This window comes from Rattus norvegicus, chromosome 6, assembly GCF_036323735.1.
Source record: "Rattus norvegicus strain BN/NHsdMcwi chromosome 6, GRCr8, whole genome shotgun sequence".
Lineage (NCBI taxonomy): Eukaryota > Metazoa > Chordata > Mammalia > Rodentia > Muridae > Rattus > Rattus norvegicus.
Window position 1 is genome coordinate 78778453 of NC_086024.1, and position 22940 is coordinate 78801392.

At 39.8% G+C, this 22940-nt stretch overlaps 1 protein-coding gene across 1 annotated transcript in view; it reads right to left on the minus strand.

Annotated features, from left to right (window-relative positions):
* Window positions 1-22940, minus strand: part of Ralgapa1 (Ral GTPase activating protein catalytic subunit alpha 1) — a 274933-nt gene that overhangs the window by 65899 nt on the left and 186094 nt on the right. Inside the window, exons 35-36 of the mRNA NM_020083.4 lie at window positions 7760-7883; window positions 1671-1826 (exon numbers count right to left, since the gene is read on the minus strand). Coding sequence (NP_064468.4) covers window positions 1671-1826; window positions 7760-7883 — 280 coding nt within the window. The remainder of the gene's footprint in view (window positions 1-1670; window positions 1827-7759; window positions 7884-22940) is intronic.

The window sequence follows — 22940 nt, forward strand, 5'->3', positions numbered from 1 at the left end:
TATGGAAAATGGTATAGAGAATGATTAAATAAAAGAACTGCATATGAACAATCACTATTCTGTGTATATACTGAAAGGAGGTTAAATCACCACTTGTTCTAGTTTCATTTCTGTTGCTGTGATCAAACAATGCAACTTAAAAGGACGAAAGGATTTATTTTAGCTTTCAGCTTACAATTTATCACTGAAGGAAATCGGGGCAAGAATTCAAGCATGAACATCTCACAGTAAAGAAAATGCAGCAAGAACCATGGGAAATACTCCCTGCTGGCTCACTTAAGAAGTCCACTTTTAGTGGGTTTTCATATTTATCCCAAACCACCTGCCTAGGATAGTGCTGCCCAGAGTGGGCTGGGCCCTCCTCTATCAGTTAATAAGGACTGTCTCTTCCAAAGACATGTTCACAGGCTAATCTGATCTAGGCAATTCCTTAATACATGCTCTCTTCTCAAATGACTGTAGGCTGTGTTAGGTTGACAAAGTGAAATAGGCTAAGACATCATGAAGGTGTCTGCACTCCCAGGTTTCTTGTAGCATATTCCTAACTAGGAAATGGAAACATTCTATAATCTGTGATAGCTAGCTTTAATTATCAACTTGACATAATCTATAATTATCTGAGAAAAAAGTCTCAGTGAAGGAGTGTCTGTATTGGGTTGACCTGGGGGCATGACTATGTGAAATTGTCTTAATTAAATAAACTCACGTGGGGAGGTCTTCTGTGGGAGGCACCATTCCCTAGATGGGGCTTGCTGAAGTTTGTAAGTCTGGAGAAGTTAAGCTAAGCAGAAGCAAGCAAGTGGGCGAGCACGTGTGTATTCATTGCTCTCTGTTCTTTACTGTGGATAGTATTTGAAATTCCGGCCTTGATTTCCACACAAGGATGGACTGTAACTTGGAATTGTGAACTAAAATAGAATCTTTCTTCCCTAAGTTTTTTTACAACAGGAATGAAACCAGGATAACATTCATTCATGGCAATGGATAAAGGAAATGTGATATATGTGTATGTGATGAAACGTTAATTAGCTTTAAAAAGAATTCTGCCATTTGCTGCAGCATGGGAGAACCTGAAGGAAATTATACTAAGTAAAATAATCTAAATAGAGAAAACATGAATTCATATGTGCAGAATTTAAAAATCAAATACATGAAATAGAATAAGACCCAGGTTTGTTTTAATATACACCTATAATTCCACCATTCAAGAGACTGGGCAAAAGGATAATGAATTCAGGGACAGTTTGGGTTGCATAGCAAAAACTATGTCTACAAACAAACAGAAAAACAAGTGACATGTAACAAATGAACAACAACAATAACAACAATAACAACAATAGCAAACCAAAAATAATAATTCAGTTGATGAAGTCAAGAAGGAAGACATGGGAATTAAGGCCCAAGGATATAAAGTAGCAGGTTTACAGGTTGACAAATATAGGGATTTAGTGATGAAGAGGATTGGCTCAGTAGTGAGGCAGTAACGTACAATCACATCATTACATTTTTTGTAATGTAATCCAATTTACTACACAATGATCCTGGTTTTGAAGCTGGCATTGGAAACAAATTTTTCACCTATAAACAGGGCTCGACCAACTGAATGTTAGTATTTTACGTATTGCTTTTCTTAACTAATATGACTTAATTTTTTTCCCCTTAGCACTTACTTTTTTGGTCAGAGAGTCATCAGATTCAGAAGGCATTCTTGTAGATACATGAAATATTACTTCTACTGTAGAGGTAGCAAAATATGGAGTGGTCAGTCCAGTGCTTTTGTTCTTCTGCAGTCCTCCCATGAAGCCACAGTGATTTGTAAGGTTTACCTAGAATCAGTGAAGAACTACGTAAAAATTAACAAAAAAAAAAAACCTTAAAATTGTTGAAAAAGAAAAACTTCACTTTACAAAAGCATCAGGAATAAGGTGTTTTCATTCTGTTATATCCCTAGATGAGTGCCTTGCTCAGACACCATCAGAAGAGCTTCCTCCTGCAGCAGACAGGAGCCAGTGTTGGACCATGTGCAGAGAGGGAGACACCTTGGAACACCCAGTCCTAAGCAGGTTGTCTCCATCATATCTCGTCCCTCAAACCTCAGTGAAGCCCACAGAAGAGAAGAGGACACCAGGCAAACAAGGTCTTCTCATCAGTAAGGTTGAGCCACATCTGAACTCAGAGACTGAGGTGGCATGTACGGGGCCTGCAGCAGATGGAGTCGTAGCGCTAAAAGAAATGGACATGTACCCCATCGCAAACTCAGAATCAGTCTCCAATTGATAACCACTTGCAAAGTAAAATTTAGTTTTCTCCAAGAAAGTCTGGAAAACAGACTGGGAAACAAACTACTCTAAGGGGAGGCTGCATGCCCAAAGGCAGATAGCCGCAAGAAAGCAAACTCACAGATAGACATCTCTGGAGGGTCCTTGCCTCATAGTGTCATGTCAGGACTTTTTTTCATTTTCTCCTTTAAAAAAAATCTCTCCTGTTTTACTCTACAGGTCATTTGTACATATATATGATGGCTTCCAGTTTCATGTTTTTTATGGTATTCTTGACTGTGTGAGTGAGTGTCTGTTTCTTGTGCCCTCTCTTAGGCTGTTTTCCTTCTGTTTATTTTTGTTCTGATGTGGTAGGGTTTGTTTTTTTATTATATTACATTTTGTTATTATCCCCTAGATAGAAAGTGGTGATCTGGATGAGAGGGGATGTGGGAAGAAGTAGAGGGAGGGGAAACCATAAGCAGAATATATAAGTGAAAAAAATAAATTTTCAATGAAGCGGGGAAAGGAGTAAGTCTTTTGTATGCTATCAGCCAAAAATCCACTACAGCTGCTCTCTACGTCTAAGGGGCCCACATGTACAGATTCAACCAACTTTAAACTGAAAGTATTCAGACAAAAGTAAGCTTTTACTGAACAGGCACAAAGCTTTATCTCTTGCTATTAATATTTTCTAAATAATAGAGCATTAAAATAATTATTTTATTTTGGGTCTCACCTAGCTTAGGCTGGCCTTGAATTCTGTTCTGTCTCTACCTTCCAAGTGCTGGGATCAGAGGCATGTGCCACCATCCACGGATAAAACTGTTTATATTTTATTGGGTATTATAAGTAATTCATATATTATTTGGAAAAATGTGTACTATGCTATCATTTTATATAAAGGATCTGAGTATTGTGAATTTTGGCATCTGAAGGGTGTCTGGAACCAATCCCCACAGATACCAAGTGATAACTTTATTAGGGTGATTTGTTCACCTCAGTCTGTTTTTAAAATAGTATTTAAGGGTCTCTAATTAGTAGGAGCTAATTAATTAAAAATGAAATCAACTACTGTTTACTGTGACCCTTATGTTAGGTAACTAGGTATTAACAGTGAACTATAAAGGCTTTGGGACACTAAGGTCAGAGTAAAAATCACATCTGAAATGACATTGGGTAATAAAACAATGCCAACTCACATTATGATCAATTAGATATCTCGTATGTATTCACAAAACTGCTTTCCTGTAAGCACTTGCACTTACTCAGCAGGCCAAGGTTACCTAATATGGCCCATTGGAGAATTAAACCAGGCTGCAGTTAGAGAGGGGCCAGACCAAGACTAAGGCTGTGACACTTTTTATTTAGAGCAATCAGACTTTTTATAGCCTTCTCAGAAACAATATATTGGCAATTGCCAGGATCAATACATTTGTAGTTGCCAGGATACAATGATGCTTGCAAATTACGCAGGGCACACAAAACTAATGTTTGAGACCAATTGTCTCGTGAAGCTCCCATGTTCCCTTGACTTCTAAGGAAACATACAGAGAAATACATGCAGCCTGAAGGCTTCACTGCCTGAGGGAGAACCTAGGTTTCTTAGGAACTGAAAGGCATACAGTGTGCCAGAAGCCATGGACTCTAACCTGAAAAACCTATGATGCATGCCTCTTAAGGCAGCTAGAGTGTTTCACTTCATGACTCTGCAGCTTCCTAGTCAAGTACCCATTACCGCCTAGAATAAAAAAATGTGAAAAAACAATCACAAAATTTAACTGCACTTAAGTACATTTAAAAAATATCAATTGATCTGTATAAAGATCTGGAAACATTTTAGGTCATGATACAATACACAATATATATTAGTATCAGGGTTGTAGGACTGGCTGATTTCCTGGACCTCTCTGACACTCAGAAGCTAAGGTAATGTTGTTCTAGTAAGAGCTGAAAAACATTGGCTTTCTTTGCCTTTTCTCACTCGATCTGCTAGTACCTCAGTGTGGGGAGCTTCTCATTGCTGTGATGATGGAAGTCTAGGCGCCCTATTTGACCTTTGACATAGATAGGCAGTTTTTCTAAGGGACCATTTCCTTGTTCTTTGGTTTTAGAAGAGCTGTTGTTTACCTATATAGTTTTAGGTTATTGGCTTCTTCAGCTGAGGAACATTTGTATCCACAATTAGGAAGACTGCAATCTTCCACAGACAGCAATGAATGCTGTACTCAGTTGCTTTCTTTTTTACTCAATCTGAGATTCCCAGCCCACAGAATGCCACAAAAATTTAGAGTGGAGTTTTCTACCTCATTAATTTAAATGGCTCCTCATGTCCAGAAATTTTTTTCCCCATGGTGATTCTAAATCCCATCAGATTGACAAACAAAATGAAGCACTACAGTACTTTTTTTTTTTCTTTCTTTTTTTCGGAGCTGAGGACCGAACCCAGGGCCTTGCGCTTTCTAGGCAAGCGCTCTGCCACTGAGCTAAATCCCCAACCCTACATTACTTTTTTTTTTTTTTTTTGTTCTTTTCTTCGGAGCTGGGGACCGAACCCAGGGCCTTGCGCTTCCTAGGTAAGCGCTCTACCACTGAGCTAAATCCCCAGCCCCCCTACAGTACTTTTTATAGCAAATACTTGCTTGTATGGGATACTATATTTATTTATCCATTCGTTCATATATGGGCATTCATATGGGTTTTCTCACCTTTGGTTATTATGCAGCAGTGAACACATCTATGTAAGATTTTATAAGCTTAAGCTTTTGTTTTTCTTGGTTAGCACACACAAGAACTATTTTGTTACATGGTGTCGTTTTCTGTCAACCCAACACAAGCTAAAGTAATCTGAAAGGAGGAAACCTTAATTGAGAAAATGCCACCATAAGATCTGACTGCAGCGTATTTTCTTAATTAGTGATTGATGGGAGAGAGCTCAGCTCATTTTGGGTGGTACCATCCTTGGACTGGCAGTCCTTGGTTCTATAAGAAAGCAGGCAGAGCAAACCAGTAAGGAACATGTCCCCTTTCCCTAGTCATGGCCTCTGCATCAGCTCCTGCCTTCATGTTTCTGCCGTGTTTGAGTTTCTGTCCTGACTTTCTTCATTGATGAACAGTGACATGGCAGTGAAAACCAAATGAACTCTTTCTTCCCCAAGTTGCTTTGGCCATGGTGTTTCATCATAGCAATAGTAACCCAAACTTGGACATATGTCAGCTCTCTCTTTAACTACTCAAACTATGTCTCCTAGAGCAGAACGTGAGAATTCAGATTGCTCTAAATCCTACCAAAGTTACCATATGACTTTTTTTTTTTCCCCCGGAGCTGGGGACCGAACCCAGGGCCTTAAGCGCTGTACCACTGAGCTAAATCCCCAACCCCCCTGACTTTTTTTCTAATCATCCTGCTGGGTGTGAACAGAAACTCATTGTTGTTTTCTTTAGTTTCCTGATGCTAATGATGTCAAGAGTCTTTTTCACAGATTCATTGGGCACTTGCCTATCTTTAGAGTAATACCCTATAGTCCTGTGGCCAGTTTTTTTTAACTGAAGGATTTCAAACATTAGTCCATTTGCATTATTTCACACAGTGGTATCTGCATTTTTTTCTTTTACCAACAGCTGCTGACTGCCTATTGTTTTTCATCTAGGGAAATTTTGTGAAATTCCATTTATGTGGGCATGTTCACTAGTATAGACCTTGGACTTTTAAAAAATATTCTACCTTTTAATTTGTATAAGTTCTTTAAATATTCTATGTATCACTTCTCTGCCTTTTGGCTAAGATCAAGTGTAAATATTCTATGTACAAATCTCTTCTCAAATACATGACCTGCAAGAATTTTCCCCAATCTGTGGAGTTCTTTTACTTTGCTGATGGTGTCCTTTAAAGCACAACAGGTTTAATTTTGATGAATACTATTTTCCTTCTTGCTCATGCAATTAGAGCCTTATCTATAAGAAATCTCTGCCAACTCTACGGTCATTAGTATCTGCACCTATATTATCTAAGTGTTTTATAATTTTGACTTCGATCTATTTTGAGTTAATTCTTTTAATATAATGTGATCTGATTTCATTTAAAATTACTTTAGTTTTGATTATGTGTGTATTCCTTTGTTGTTGGAGAGGGAGAGAAAGTGAGTGTGTGTTGGGGGTTATGTGCATATGACTGCAAGTACCTACAGAAGGTAGAAGAGGGTTGTTGGGTGCTCTGGAACTTGAGTTTATAGGCAGTTTTGAGGCTCCCAACATGGGTGCTGGGAATCAAACTCTCAACTGCTAAATCATCTCTTCAGGCCCCTGATGACGAGACAGTGACGACGACGACTACTACTACAACAAATACCACCACTACTTCTTCCTTCCTTCTTCCTCTCCTCCTCTTCCTCCTTCCCCCTCCGTTATCTTCCTTCTTCTCTGGCAGGCATATGGCTATTAGGTTACATCAGTAACATTTGTTGAAAAGATTAATCCTTCTCTAGTGCATGGTATAGGTCGGAATTCAGTTAACTGTAGACTTGTGGGCTTATTTCTGTATTCTATTGCATTCCACTGATCTGCAGATCTATCCTACATTGTCTTCATTAATATTGTTTAGTAGTAAAATCTGAAATCAGAAGGTATATATGAGTCCTTCCAATTTGCTCTTCTTCTCATGTAGCTCTTACTTTTAGTAATGACTCTATTGTTCTCCCACACAGAAAATCCACATTTTGTTTTAAAAATAATTTTCAAGGCATTTTTAAATATACCCTTGTCATCTTTGCTGGGTAACAAAGTATATTACCTGTGAGAAATAAACATACAGGCCAAGAGAGCTTCTATAATTCACACAAGGTAAACTAACTGGTAACCCTCAGAACACACACCAAGTGGGAATGACCCTGGAAAATGCTGGCATTAAGTGCATAAGTAGGTAAGAAGTGCCAGTCCTCTCTAAGTTTATAGTCTAGTGCAATGGTCTTCAGCAACTGTACCAGATACCTTCAGTGCAAGTCTGTGAAATAACTGTCAACTATAAGAAAAAAATTTATTCAAAGTTTAAATGGCTACCAAGGATATTATTTCGACTATACTGCATTAAATATAAACTTATCAAAATCAAAGTTACTTGTTGAATCTGGAGTTTGTGGATTTAGCTAGCAGCCTAGCTAGCAAGCTCTCAGAGTTTGTTTGTCTCTGCTCTCCAGTGCTTTACACAGGTCTTGGGGATCCAACCTCAGGTCTTCACGCTCACTAGGTAAGCACTGAACTAACTGACCCATCTTTCCAGTCCCTTTTGTAACTGGTTCTTAAACAGTATAGCACAGCAGCAGAATAGACAGTATTTAGACTACCAGGCAAAAGTAACTTTAAATTACCTTATATTATATAGGAGGATATACATTATTTTATATAAGTATTCCAATATTTTATATGAGGGATTGACTGCTTTCTGATATCTGTGGATTGATATTGTGACATTGCTAAATATAAAACAATGGCTGGTATAACAATACCTCCCAACCAAGGCCAGCAACAAAATCTTCATATGCTTGGCTTCCTCCTATATTGGTGAGAATGGAGTATTTATCTTCTTGTCCTTCAGCAACGTAAAATACTGCAATCTTGTGTGTTTCTCGGCTACAAAACAAAAAAAAAGTTATACCATTCATTTTTCTTTGCTCATTAAATTTTATGTACCGAGGATATAGGAGTAAAAAATATGAAAAAGACTCAGATGCTACAGTCTACAAAAGGAGACACATAGTTGCAATAAAAATAAAAAAGTTGGGGTTGGGGATTTAGCTTAGTGGTAGAGCGCTTGCCTAGCAAGCGCAAGGCCCTGGGTTCGGTCCCCAGCTCTGAAAAAAAGAAAAGAAAAAAAAGTCATAAAAATGACAAAATTGAATGGTTACAGCTGATGGGAGAATTACAGATGACCTAAAGCCATAATGAACTGGGTAAAGGTATGAGTGTACGCAGAGATAGATAAATGAAAAGGACAAATCACCAGAGGAATTACCACTGTGCAGTGTGGCTGAATCTCGGGGTTAAAGCAACTGTTTTAGAAGTAGCCATCAGTAAGAAGTATATTTCTCCAAATTGCAACCAACAACAGAAGAAACACACAAAACTGCATGTTGAGAGAGAGGCCCAACCGCCTGGTCAGGTGGGCACTCCTGAGGCTGCAGAGCGGAAGAGACCACCAACACTGCTCACCCCTGCCCACATCCCTGGCCCAAGAGGAAACTGTATAAGGCCTCTGGGCTCCCGTGGGGGAGGGCCCAGGAGCAGCAGGACACCTGCCTGAGACACCACCTGAACCTGAAAGAAACAGACCGGATAAACAGTTCTCTGCACCCAAATCCCGTGGGAGGGAGAGCTAAACCTTCAGAGAGGCAGACAGGCCTGGGAAACCAGAAGAGACTGCTCCCTGCACACACATCTCGGACGCCAGAGGAAAAAGCCAAAGACCATCTGGAACCCTGGTGCACTGAAGCTCCCGGAAGGGGCGGCACAGGTCTTCCTGGTTGCTGCCGCTGCAGAGAGCCCCTGGGCAGCACCCCACGAGCGAACCTGAGCCTCGGGACCACAGGTAAGACCAAATTTTCTGCTGCAAGAAAGCTGCCTGGTGAACTCAAGACACAGGCCCACAGGAACAGCTGAAGACCTGTAGAGAGGAAAAACTACACGCCCGAAAGCAGAACACTCTGTCCCCATAACTGACTGAAAGAGAGGAAAACAGGTCTACAGCACTCCTGACACACAGGCTTATAGGGCAGTCTAGCCACTGTCAGAAATAGCAGAACAAAGTAACACTAGAGATAATCTGATGGCGAGAGGCAAGCGCAGGAACCCAAGCAACAGAAACCAAGACTACATGCCATCATCGGAGCCCAATTCTCCCACCAAAACAAACATGGAATATCCAAACACACCAGAAAAGCAAGATCTAGTTTCAAAATCATATTTGATCATGATGCTGGAGGACTTCAAGAAAGACATGAACACACTTAGGGAAACACAGGAAAACATTAATAAACAAGTAGAAGCCTACAGAGAGGAATCGCAAAAATCCCTGAAAGAATTCCAGGAAAACACAATCAAACAGTTGAAGGAATTAAAAATGGAAATAGAAGCAATCAAGAAAGAACACATGGAAACAACCCTGGATATAGAAAACCAAAAGAAGAGAAGGAGCTGTAGATACAAGCTTCACCAACAGAATACAAGAGATGGAAGAGAGAATCTCAGGAGCAGAAGATTCCATAGAAATCATTGACTCAACCTTCAAAGATAATGTAAAGCGGAAAAAGCTACTGGTCCAAAACATACAGGAAATCCAGGACTCAATGAGAAGATCAAACCTAAGGATAATAGGTATAGAAGAGAGTGAAGACTCCCAGCTCAAAGGACCAGTAAATATCTTCCACAAAATCATAGAAGAAAACTTCCCTAACCTAAAAAAAGAGATACCCATAGACATACAAGAAGCCTACAGAACTCCAAATAGATTGGACCAGAAAAGAAACACCTCCCGTCACATAATTGTCAAAACACCAAACGCACAAAATAAAGAAAGAATATTAAAAGCAGTAAGGGAAAAAGGTCAAGTAACATATAAAGGGAGACCTATCAGAATCACACCAGACTTCTCGCCAGAAACTATGAAGGCCAGAAGATCCTGGACTGATGTCATACAGACCCTAAGAGAACACAAATGCCAGCCCAGGTTACTGTATCCTGCAAAACTCTCAATTAATATTGATGGAGAAACCAAGATATTCCATGACAAAACCAAATTTACACAATATCTTTCTACAAATCCAGCACTACAAAGGATAATAAATGGTAAAGCCCAACATAAGGAGGCAAGCTATACCCTAGAAGAAGCAAGAAACTAATCGTCTTGGCAACAAAACAAAGAGAATGAAAGCACACAAACATAACCTCACATCCAAATATGAATATGAAGGGAAACAATAATCACTATTCCTTAATATCTCTCAATATCAATGGCCTCAACTCCCCAATAAAAAGACATAGATTAACAAACTGGATATGCAACGAGGACCCTGCATTCTGCTGCCTACAGGAAACACACCTCAGAGACAAAGACAGACACTACCTCAGAGTGAAAGGCTGGAAAACAACTTTCCAAGCAAATGGTCAGAAGAAGCAAGCTGGAGTAGCCATTCTAATATCAAATAAAATCAATTTCCAACTAAAAGTCATCAAAAAAGATAAGGAAGGACACTTCATATTCATCAAAGGAAAAATCCACCAAGATGAACTCTCAATCCTAAATATCTATGCCCCAAATACAAGGGCACCTACATACGTAAAAGAAACCTTACTAAAGCTCAAAACACACATTGCACCTCACACAATAATAGTGGGAGATTTCAACACCCCACTCTCATCAATGGACAGATCATGGAAACAGAAATTAAACAGTGATGTCGACAGACTAAGAGAAGTCATGAGCCAAATGGACTTAACAGATATTTATAGAACATTCTATCCTAAAGCAAAAGGATATACCTTCTTCTCAGCTCCTCATGGCACTTTCTCCAAAATTGACCATATAATTGGTCAAAAAACGGGCCTCAACAGGTACAGAAAGATAGAAATAATCCCATGCGTGCTATCGGACCACCACGGCCTAAAACTGGTCTTCAATAACAATAAGGGAAGAATGCCCACATATACGTGGAAATTGAACAATGCTCTACTCAATGATAACCTGGTCAAGGAAGAAATAAAGAAAGAAATTAAAAACTTTTTAGAATTTAATGAAAATGAAGATACAACATACCCAAACTTATGGGACACAATGAAAGCTGTGCTAAGAGGAAAACTCATAGCGCTGAGTGCCTGCAGAAAGAAACAGGAAAGAGCATATGTCAGCAGCTTGACAGCACACCTAAAAGCTCTAGAACAAAAAGAAGCAAATACACCCAGGAGGAGTAGAAGGCAGGAAATAATCAAACTCAGAGCTGAAATCAACCAAGTAGAAACAAAAAGGACCATAGAAAGAATCAACAGAACCAAAAGTTGGTTCTTTGAGAAAATCAACAAGATAGATAAACCCTTAGCCAGACTAACGAGAGGACACAGAGAGTGCGTCCAAATTAACAAAATCAGAAATGAAAAGGGAGACATAACTACAGATTCAGAGGAAATTCAAAAAATCATCAGATCTTACTATAAAAACCTATATTCAACAAAATTTGAAAATCTTCAGGAAATGGACAATTTCCTAGACAGATACCAGGTATCGAAGTTAAATCAGGAACAGAACCCCATAACTCCTAAGGAAATAGAAGCAGTCATTAAAGGTCTCCCAACCAAAAAGAGCCCAGGTCCAGACGGGTTTAGTGCAGAATTCTATCAAACCTTCATAGAAGACCTCATACCAATACTATCCAAACTATTCCACAAAATTGAAACAGATGGAGCCCTACCGAATTCCTTCTACGAAGCCACAATTACTCTTATACCTAAACCACACAAAGACACAACAAAGAAAGAGAACTTCAGACCAATTTCCCTTATGAATATCGACGTAAAAATACTCAATAAAATTCTGGCAAACCGAATCCAAGAGCACATCAAAACAATCATCCACCATGATCAAGTAGGCTTCATCCCAGGCATGCAGGGATGGTTTAATATAAGGAAAACCATCAACGTGATCCATTATATAAACAAACTGAAAGAACAGAACCACATGATCATTTCATTAGATGCTGAGAAAGCATTTGACAAAATTCAACACCCCTTCATGATAAAAGTCCTGGAAAGAATAGGAATTCAAGGCCCATACCTAAACATAGTAAAAGCCATATACAGCAAACCAGTTGCTAACATTAAACTAAATGGAGAGAAACTTGAAGCAATCCCACTAAAATCAGGGACTAGACAAGGCTGCCCACTCTCTCCCTACTTATTCAATATAGTTCTTGAAGTTCTAGCCAGAGCAATCAGACAACAAAAGGAGATCAAAGGGATACAGATCGGAAAAGAAGAGGTCAAAATATCACTATTTGCAGATGACATGATAGTATATTTAAGTGATCCCAAAAGTTCCACCAGAGAACTACTAAAGCTGATAAACAACTTCAGCAAAGTGGCTGGGTATAAAATTAACTCAAATAAATCAGTTGCCTTCCTCTATACAAAAGAGAAACAAGCCGAGAAAGAAATTAGGGAAACGACACCCTTCATAATAGACCCAAATAGTATAAAGTACCTCGGTGTGACTTTAACCAAGCAAGTAAAAGATCTGTACAATAAGAACTTCAAGACACTGAGGAAAGAAATTGAAGAAGACCTCAGAAGATGGAAAGATCTCCCATGCTCATGGATTGGCAGGATTAATATGGTAAAAATGGCCATTTTACCAAAAGCAATCTACAGATTCAATGCAATCCCCATCAAAATACCAATCCAATTCTTCAAAGAGTTAGACAGAACAATTTGCAAATTCATCTGGAATAACAAAAAACCCAGGATAGCTAAAGCTATCCTCAACAATAAAAGGACTTCAGGGGGAATCACTATCCCTGAACTCAAGCAGTATTACAGAGCAATAGTGATAAAAACTGCATGGTATTGGTACAGAGACAGACAGATAGACCAATGGAATAGAATTGAAGACCCAGAAATGAACCCACACACCTATGGTCACTTGATTTTTGACAAAGGAGCCAAAACCATCCAATGGAAAAAAGATAGTATTTTCAGCAAATGGTGCTGGTTCAACTGGAGGGCAACATGTAGAAGAATGCAGATCGATCCATCCTTATCACCCTGTACAAAGCTTAAGTCCAAGTGGATCAAGGACCTCCACATCAAACCAGACACACTCAAACTAATAGAAGAAAAACTAGGGAAGCATCTGGAACACATGGGCACTGGAAAAAATTTCTTGAACAAAACACCAATGGCTTATGCTCTAAGATCAAGAATCGACAAATGGGATCTCATAAAACTGCAAAGCTTCTGTAAGGCAAAGGACACTGTGGTTAGGACAAAACGGCAACCAACAGATTGGGAAAAGATCTTTACCAATCCTACAACAGATAGAGGCCTTATTTCCAAAATATACAAAGAACTCAAGAAGTTAGACCGCAGGGAAACAAATAACCCTATTAAAAAATGGGGTTCAGAGCTAAACAAAGAATTCACAGCTGAGGAATGCCGAATGGCTGAGAAACACCTAAAGAAATGTTCAACATCTTTAGTCATAAGGGAAATGCAAATCAAAACAACCCTGAGATTTCACCTCACACCAGTGAGAATGGCTAAGATCAAAAACTCAGGTGACAGCAGATGCTGGCGAGGATGTGGAGAAAGAGGAACACTCCTCCATTGTTGGTGGGATTGCAGACTGGTAAAACCATTCTGGAAATCAGTCTGGAGGTTCCTCAGAAAATTGGACATTGAACTGCCTGAGGATCCAGCTATACCTCTCTTGGGCATATACCCAAAAGATGCCTTAACATATAAAAGAGACACGTGCTCCACTATGTTCATCGCAGCCTTATTTATAATAGCCAGAAGCTGGAAAGAACCCAGATGCCCTTCAACAGAGGAATGGATACAGAAAATGTGGTACATCTACACAATGGAATATTACTCAGCTATCAAAAACAACGAGTTTATGAAATTCGTAGGCAAATGGTTGGAACTGGAAAATATCATCCTGAGTGAGCTAACCCAATCACAGAAAGACATACATGGTATGCACTCATTGATAAGTGGCTATTAGCCCAAATGCTTGAATTACCCTAGATCCCTAGAACAAACGAAACTCAAGACGGAAGATCAAAATGTGAATGCTTCACTCCTTCTTTAAATGAGGAAAAAGAATACCCTTGGCAGGGAAGGGAGAGGCAAAGATTAAAACAGAGACTGAAGGAACACCCATTCAGAGCCTGCCCCACATGTGGCCCATACATATACAGCCACCCAATTAGACAAGATGGATGAAGCAAAGAAGTGCAGACCGACAGGAGCCGGATGTAGATCGCTCCTGAGAGACACAGCCAGAATACAGCAAATATAGAGGCGAATGCCAGCAGCAAACCACTGAACTGAGAATAGGTCCCCTATTGAAGGAATCAGAGAAAGAACTGGAAGAGCTTGAAGGGGCTCGAGACCCCAAAAGTACAACAATGCCAAGCAACCAGAGCTTCCAGGGACTAAGCCACTACCTAAAGACTATACATGGACTGACCCTGGACTCTGACCCCATAGGTAGCAATGAATATCCTAGTAAGAGCACCAGTGGAAGGGGAAGCCCTGGGTCCTGCTAAGACTGAACCCACAGTGAACTAGTCTATGGGGGGAGGGCGGCAATGGGGGGAGGGTTGGGAGGGGAACACCCATAAGGAAGGGGAGGGGGGAGGGGGATGTTTGCCCGGAAACCGGGAAAGGGAATAACACTCGAAATGTATATAAGAAATACTCAAGTTAATAAAAAAAAAAAAAATTTAGTACAGCAAAAAAAAAAAAAAAAACTGCATGTTAACTGCCAAATTCTTAGGCAATTAACTTTTAGTTCTTTCTAAATTAAAAAGTGTTTATAATAGCAAACTTATAAGAAGTCTGGCAACCCAAGCCAACTAGTTCATCTGTGTTTGGTGAACATTGGCAAACTTTAGGACCAGAAAAACAAAAAGGAAGAACTAATACATATTTCCTGATTTCAAAATTGGACCAGATGTAAAAGTTTTTTTTTTGTTGCCAAATTATAGAAGAAGAGGAGGAGGAAGAGGAGGAGGAAGAAGAGGAAGAGGAGGAAGAAGAAGAAGAGGAGGAGGAGGGGAGGAGGAGGAGAAAGGAAACAACAACAACAACAACAACAATCATAGCTAACAACAGATACAAACTATAGTATATAAAACTGGAGTCTGACAGCCAGATTTTTCTAAGTATTTTGAAATTAAGTCATGACTATGGGTTTGCATGTCAGCAACAAAAAAGCTTCAGCAAGTTTTGTCACTGGTGGCATTTCAGTTCAGGTGGTAAAGACACAGAAAAACTGTCAATGGGCCCAATATAATGTAAATACAATCTAGTCTAAGCACTCAAATGTACCTGTGGGGGTTGAGGAGGGAATTTCCAGAATTACAGGTACGAATCTCTTTTGTAAGTGAACCCAATTGAACTGGTGAAAATGATTATTAAAAAAAAAACAACTAGTATTTAAAAATATTGTCCTACAGGCATATAGAAATAGAGAATCTTCATTTAAAAAATCTACTAAATTTCACAGGAGGAAATACAGGGACTGTAGAAAAGGTCATCCAGACATTGCCCTATCTGGGTTTCCATCCCATACGCTGCCACCAAACGCAGTCACTATTGCTGACAGGAGCCAGATATGGGTGTCTCCTGAGAGCCTCTGTCAGAGCCTTACTGATACAGATGAGGATGGTTACAGGCAACCACTGGATTGGACAAGGGGACCCCAATGGAGGAGTTAGAGAAAAGACTGAAGGAGCTGAAGGGGTTTACAACACCATAGGAAGAACAACAATATCAACCAACCAGACCCTACCAAAGCTCCTACAAACTAAACCACCAACCAATGAGTACACATGGAGGGACCCATGGGTCCAGCCGCATATGTAGCAGAGGATGGCATTGTCTAGCATCAGTAGGAGGAAAAACCCTTGGTCCTGTGAAGGCTTGTTTCTCCAACGTAGGGTAATGCCAGAGTACTGAGGTTGGAGTGGGTGGATGGGAGTGGGAGCATCCTTATAGAAGCAGGGGAAATGGGAAAGGGGTATGGGGCGTGGGTGCAAATTGATACAATATCCAAGAAAAGTAAAATTAAAAGAAAAAAATATCAACAAACTCTGACTATGACAGGTACTATTAATAAATGGATGTCAGCAAATAGATAAATTAGATTAAATGCACAATTCGAAACATATAAACTACTAAAACTAAACAGAAGAAAATAATAGAGACATCCTGAGACCGTAGGACAGACTGCCCCCTCTGAACACATCTGCTCACATCCCTAGTCCAAGGTGAAACTGCACAGTGTCTCTGGACACAGGGATATAGGAACAGACAGCTGCCAGTACCCATGGTTCTGGTCTGTGCCCAGGACCGAACTGAACCAGCCAAACAGCTCCCTGCACCCAAATCCCGTGGGGGAGAAAGCTGGACCCTCAGAAGTGTGAACACTCCTGAGAAGTCAGAGGAGACTACCCTCTGCTCACAGTCCAGACCCAAGAAGGAATCTCCTAGTGCCAACTGTGCCTGCTGGGTGCAAGGACCTAGGAACAATCAAGGGCAGGACCCTTTGATTCCTGCCCATGCCTAGAGCTGAAAGACAGTCTCCAGCAGCGCTGACACACCTGAAATCAGAGCACCTGTTCTCAGGAAAGGCTGAAAGAAAACAGGAAAACAGTTCTACAGGAGTGCTGACACAGAGGCCTACAGCAGGGTCAAGTCACTCTCAGAAATAGCAAGACAAGCAAACTCCAGAGACAACCCAATGGCTAGAGGCAAGTCCAGGAACCTAAGGAACAGAAACCAAGACTACTTGGCATCATCAGAGCCCAGTTCTCCCACCAAAGAAAATACTGTATATCTAAACACACCAGAAAAGCAAGACTTAGATTTAAAAATCACATTTTTTGATAATGATAGAGGACTTTAAGAAAGACATAAAGAACTCCCTTAAAGAAATGCAGGAAAACACAAGTAAACAAGTAGAAGCCCTTAGAGAGGAAACACAAAAATCCCTGAAAGAATTACAGGAAAATACAACCAAACAGGTAAAGGAATTGAAAATGGAAATAGAAACAATAAAGAAAGCAAAAAGGGAGACAACCCTGGATATAGAAAACCTAAGGAAGAGACAAGGAGCCATAGATACAAGCATCACCACAGAATACAAGAGATGGAAGAGAGAATCTTAGGGGCAGAAGATACCATAGAAAACATCGACACAACTGTCAAAGATAATGTTAAACACAAAAAGCTCCTAGTCCAAAACATATAGGAATTCCAGGACACAATGAGAAGATCAAACCTAAGGATAATAGGTATAGAACAGAGTGAAGACTCCCAGCTCAAAGGACCAGTAAATATCTTCAACAAAATCATAGAAGAAAACTCCCTAACCTAAAAAAAGAGATATCCATAGGCATACAAGAAGCCTACAAAAGTCCAAATAGATTGGACCAGAAGAGAAATTCCTCCTGTTACATAATGGTTAAAACACAAATGCACAACACAAAGAAAGAATATTAAAAGCACTAAGGGAAAAAGGTCAAGTGACACATAAAGGCAGACCTATAAGAATGACACAAGACTTCTTACCAGAGACTATGAAAGCCAGAAGATCCTGGACAGATGTCATAGAGACCCTAAGAGAACACAAATGCCAGCCCAGGTTACTGTATCCAGAAAAACTCTCAATTAACATAGATGGAGAAACCAAGATATTCCATGACAAAACCAAATTTACACAATATCTTTCTACAAATCCAGTTCTACAAAGGATAATAGATAGAAAACCCCAACACAAGGAGAGAAACTACATTGTACAGAAAGCAAGAATATAATTTCCTTGCAATGAAACCAAAAGAGAGGCAAACAAACATAATTCCACCTCGAACAACAAAAATAACAGGAAGTGACAATCACTATTCCTTAATATCTCTCAACATCAATGGACTCGATTCCTCAATAAAAAGACACAGACGAACAGAATGGATATGTAAAGAGGACCCAGCATTTTGCTGCATGCAGGAAACACACCTGAGAGACAAAGACAGACACTACTTCACAGTAAGTGGCTGGAAAACAACTTTCTAAGCAAATGGCCTGAAGAAACAAGCTGGAGTTGCCATTCTAATACCAAATAAAATTGACTTTCAATCAAAAGTCATTAAAAAGGATAAGGAAGGACACTTCATGTTCATCAAAGGAAAAATCCACCAAGATGAATTCTCAATCCTAAATATCTCTGCTTCAAATACAAGGGCACCTACATACATAAAAGAAACCTTACTAAAGCTCAAAGCACACATTGTATTTCACACAATAATAGTAGGAGATTTCAACACCCCACTCTCATCAATGAACAGATCATGGAAACAGAAATTAAACAGAGACATAGACAGACTAAGAGAAATCATGAACCATATGGACTTAACAGATATTTATAGAATATTCTATCCTAAAACAAAAGGATATATCTTCTTCTCACCACTTCATGGTACTTTCTCCAAAACTGACCATATAATTGGTTATAAAACAGGCCTTAACAGATACAAGAAGATAGAAATAATTCCATGTGTCCTATCAGACCACCACGGGTTAAAGCTGGTCTTCAATAACAATAAGGGAAGAACACCCACATATACATGGAAGTTGAACAATGCTCTACTCATCGATAACCTGGTCAAGGAAGAAATGAAAGAAATTAAAGACTTCTTAGAATTTAATGAAACTGCAGGTACAACATACCCAAACTTATGGGACACAATGAAAGCTGTGCTAAGAGGAAAACTCATAGCGCTGAGTGCCTGCAGAAAGAAACAGTAGAGAGCATATGTCAGCAGCTTAAAAGCACACCTAAAAGCTCTAGAACAAAAAGAAGCAAATACACCCAGGAGGAGTAGAAGGCAGGAAATAATCAAACTCAGAACTGAAATCAACCAAGTAGAAACAAAAAGGACCATAGAAAGAATCAACAGAACCAAAAGTTGGTTCTCTGAGAAAATCAACAAGATAGATAAACCCTTAGCCAGACTAACGAGAGGACACAGAGAGTGTGTACAAATTAACAAAATCAGAAATGAAAAGGGAGACATAACTACAGAATCAGAGGAAACTCAAAAAATCATCAGATCCTACTACAAAAGCCTATATTCAACAAAACTTGAAAATCTGCAGGAAATGGACAGATAACAGGTACCAAAGATAAACCAGGAACAGATAAACCATTTAAACAACCCCATAACTCCTAACGAAATAGAAGCAGTCATTAAAGGTCTCCCAACCAAAAAGAGCCCAGGTCCAGATGGGTTTAGTGCAGAATTCTATCAGACCTTCATAGAAGACCTCATACCAATACTATCCAAACTATTCCACGAAATTGAAACAGATGGAGCACTACCGAATTCCTTCTATGAAGCCACAATTACTCTTATACCTAAACCACACAAAGACCCAACAAAGAAAGAGAACTTCAGACCAATTTCCCTTATGAATATCGAGGCAAAAATATTCAATAAAATTCTGGCAAACCGAATCCAAGAGCACATCAAAACAATCATCCACCATGATCAAGTAGGCTTCATCCCAGGCATGCAGTGATGGTTTAATATAAGGAAAACCATCAATGTGATCCATTATATAAACAAACTGAAAGAACAAAACCACATGATCATTTCATTAGATGCTGAGAAAGCATTTGACAAAATTCAACACCCCTTCATGATAAAAGTCCTGGAAAGAATAGGAATTCAAGGCCCATACCTAAACATAGTAAAAGCCATATACAGCAAACCAGTTGCTAACATTAAACTAAATGGAGAGAAACTTGAAGCAATCCCACTAAAATCAGGGACTAGACAAGGCTGCCCACTCTCTCCCTACTTATTCAATATAGTTCCTGAAGTTCTAGCCAGAGCGATCAGACAACAAAAGGAGATCAAGGGGATACAGATCGGAAAAGAAGAAGTCAAAATATCACTATTTGCAGATGACATGATAGTATATTTAAGTGATCCCAAAAGTTCCACCAGAGAACTACTAAAGCTGATAAACAACTTCAGCAAAGTGGCTGGGTATAAAATTAACTCAAATAAGTCAGTAGCCTTCCTCTACACAAAAGAGAAACAAGCCGAGAAAGAAATTAGGGAAACGACACCCTTCATAATAGACCCAAATAATATAAAGTACCTCGGTGTGACTTTAACCAAGCAAGTAAAAGATCTGTACAATAAGAACTTCAAGACTCTGAAGAAAGAAATTGAAGAAGACCTCAGAAGATGGAAAGATCTCCCATGCTCATGGATTGGCAGGATTAACATAGTAAAAATGGCCATTTTACCAAAAGCGATCTACAGATTCAATGCAACCCCCATCAAAATAGCAATCCAATTCTTCAAAGAGTTAGACAGAACAATTTGCAAATTCATCTGGAATAACAAAAAACCCAGGATAGCAAAAACTATCCTCAACAATAAAAGGACTTCTGGGGGAATCACTATCCCTGAACTCAAGCAGTATTACAGAGCAATAGTGATAAAAAACTGCATGGTATTGGTACAGAGACAGACAGATAGACCAATGGAACAGAATTGAAAACCCAGAAATGAACCCACACACCTATGGTCACTTGATTTTTGACGAAGGAGCCAAAACCATCCAATGGAAAAAAGATAGCATTTTCAGCAAGTGGTGCTGGGTCAACTGGAGGTCAGCATGTAGAAGAATGCAGATCGATCCATGCTTATCACCCTGTACAAAGCTTAAGTCCAAATGGACCAAGGACCTCCACATCAAACCAGATACACTCAAACTAATAGAAGAAAAAGTGGGGAAGCATCTTGAACACATGGGCACTGGAGAAAATTTCCTGAACAAAACACCAATGGCTTATGCTCTAAGATAAAGAATCAACAAATGGAATCTCATAAAACTGCAAAGCTTCTGTAAGGCAAAGGACACTGTGGTTAGGACAAAACGACAACCAACAGATTGGGAAAAGATCTTTACCAATTCTACAACAGATAGAGGCCTTATATCCAAAATATACAAAGAACTCATGAAGTTAGACCGCAGGGAGACAAATAACCCTATTAAAAACGGAGTTCAGAGCTAAACAAAGAATCCACAGCTGAGGAATGCCGAATGGCTGAGAAACACCTAAAGAAATGTTCAACATCTTTAGTCATAAGGGAAATGCAAATCAAAACAAAACTGAGATTCCACCTCACACCAGTGAGAATGGCTAAGATCAAAAACTCAGGTGACAGCAGATGCTGGCGAGGATGTGGAGAAAGAAGAACACTCCTCCATTGTTGGTGGGATTGCAAGCTGGTACAACCACTCTGGAAATCAGTCTAGAGGTTCCTCAGAAAATTGGACATTGAACTACCTGAGGACCCAGCTATACCTCTCTTGGGCATATACCGAAAAGATGCCCCAACATATAAAAAAGACACATGCTCCACTATGTTCATAGCAGCCTTATTTATAATAGCCAGAAGCTGGGAAGAACCCAGATGCCCTCCAACAGAGGAATGGATACAGAAAATGTGGTACATCTATACAATGGAATATTACTCAGCTATCACAAACAATGACTTTATAAAATTCATAGGCAAATGGATGGAACTGGAAAATATCATCCTGAGTGAGGTAACCCAATCACAGAAACACACACATGGTATGCACTCATTGATAAGTGGCTATTAGCCCAAATGCTTGAATTACCCTAGATGCCTAGAACAAATGAAACTCAAGACGGTTGATCAAAATGTGAATGCTTCACTCCTTCTTTAAAACGGGAACAAGAATACCCTTGGCAGGGAATAGGGAGGCAAAGTTTAAAACAGACACAGAAGGAACACCCATTCAGAGCCTGCCCCACATGTGGCCCATACATATACAGCCACCCAATTAGACAAGATGAATGAAGCAAAGAAGTGCAGACCGACAGGAGCCGGATGTAGATCTCTCCTGAGAGACACAGCCAGAATACAGCAAATACAGAGGCGAATGCCAGCAGCAAACCACTGAACTGAGAACAGAACCCCCGTTGAAGGAATCAGAGAAAGGACTGGAAGAGCTTGAAGGGGCTTGAGACCCCATATGAACAACAATGCCAATTAACCAGAGTTTCCAGGGCCTAAGCCACTACCCAAAGATTATACATGGACTGACCCTGGACTCTGACCTCATAGGTAGCAATGAATAGCCTAGTAAGAGCACCAGTGGAAGGGGAAGCCCTTGTTCCTGCCAAGACTGAACCCCCAGTGAACATGATTGTTGGGGGGAGGGCGGTAATGGGGGGAGGATGGGAAGGGGAACACCCATATAGAAGGGGAGGGGGAGGGGGATTTTGGCCGGAAATCGGGAAAGGGAATAACAATTGAAATGTAAATAAGAAATACTCAAGTTAATAAAGATAAATAAATAAATAAATAAATAAATAAATTAATTAATTAATTTAAAAAATGCATGCTGAAAGGGACTGGATATAGGTCTCTCCTGAGAGACACATCCAGAGCATGTCCAATACAGAGGTCGATGCTAGCAGCAAATCACTGAATTGAGAACAGGACCTCCTTGGGGGGAATTAGAGGAAGTATTGAAAGAGTTGAAGGAGCTTGCAACCCCATAAGAACAACAAGGCCAACCAACCAGAGCTTCCAGGGACTAAACCACTACTGAAAGACTACACAGGGCTCCAACTGCATATGTAGCAGAGAATAGCCTTGTTGGGGCACCAGTGGAAGGGGAATCCTGCCAAGGTTGGACCCCCCATTGCAGGGGAGTATGGGGGGCAACATGGGGTATGGATGGGGGGGAATACTCATATGGGGGAGGGGTAGGAGATGGGGGCTTATGGACAGGAAACTGGGAAAGGGAATAACATATGAAATGTAAGTAAAGAAGAATATCTAATAAAAAAATAAAAAAAGTTTA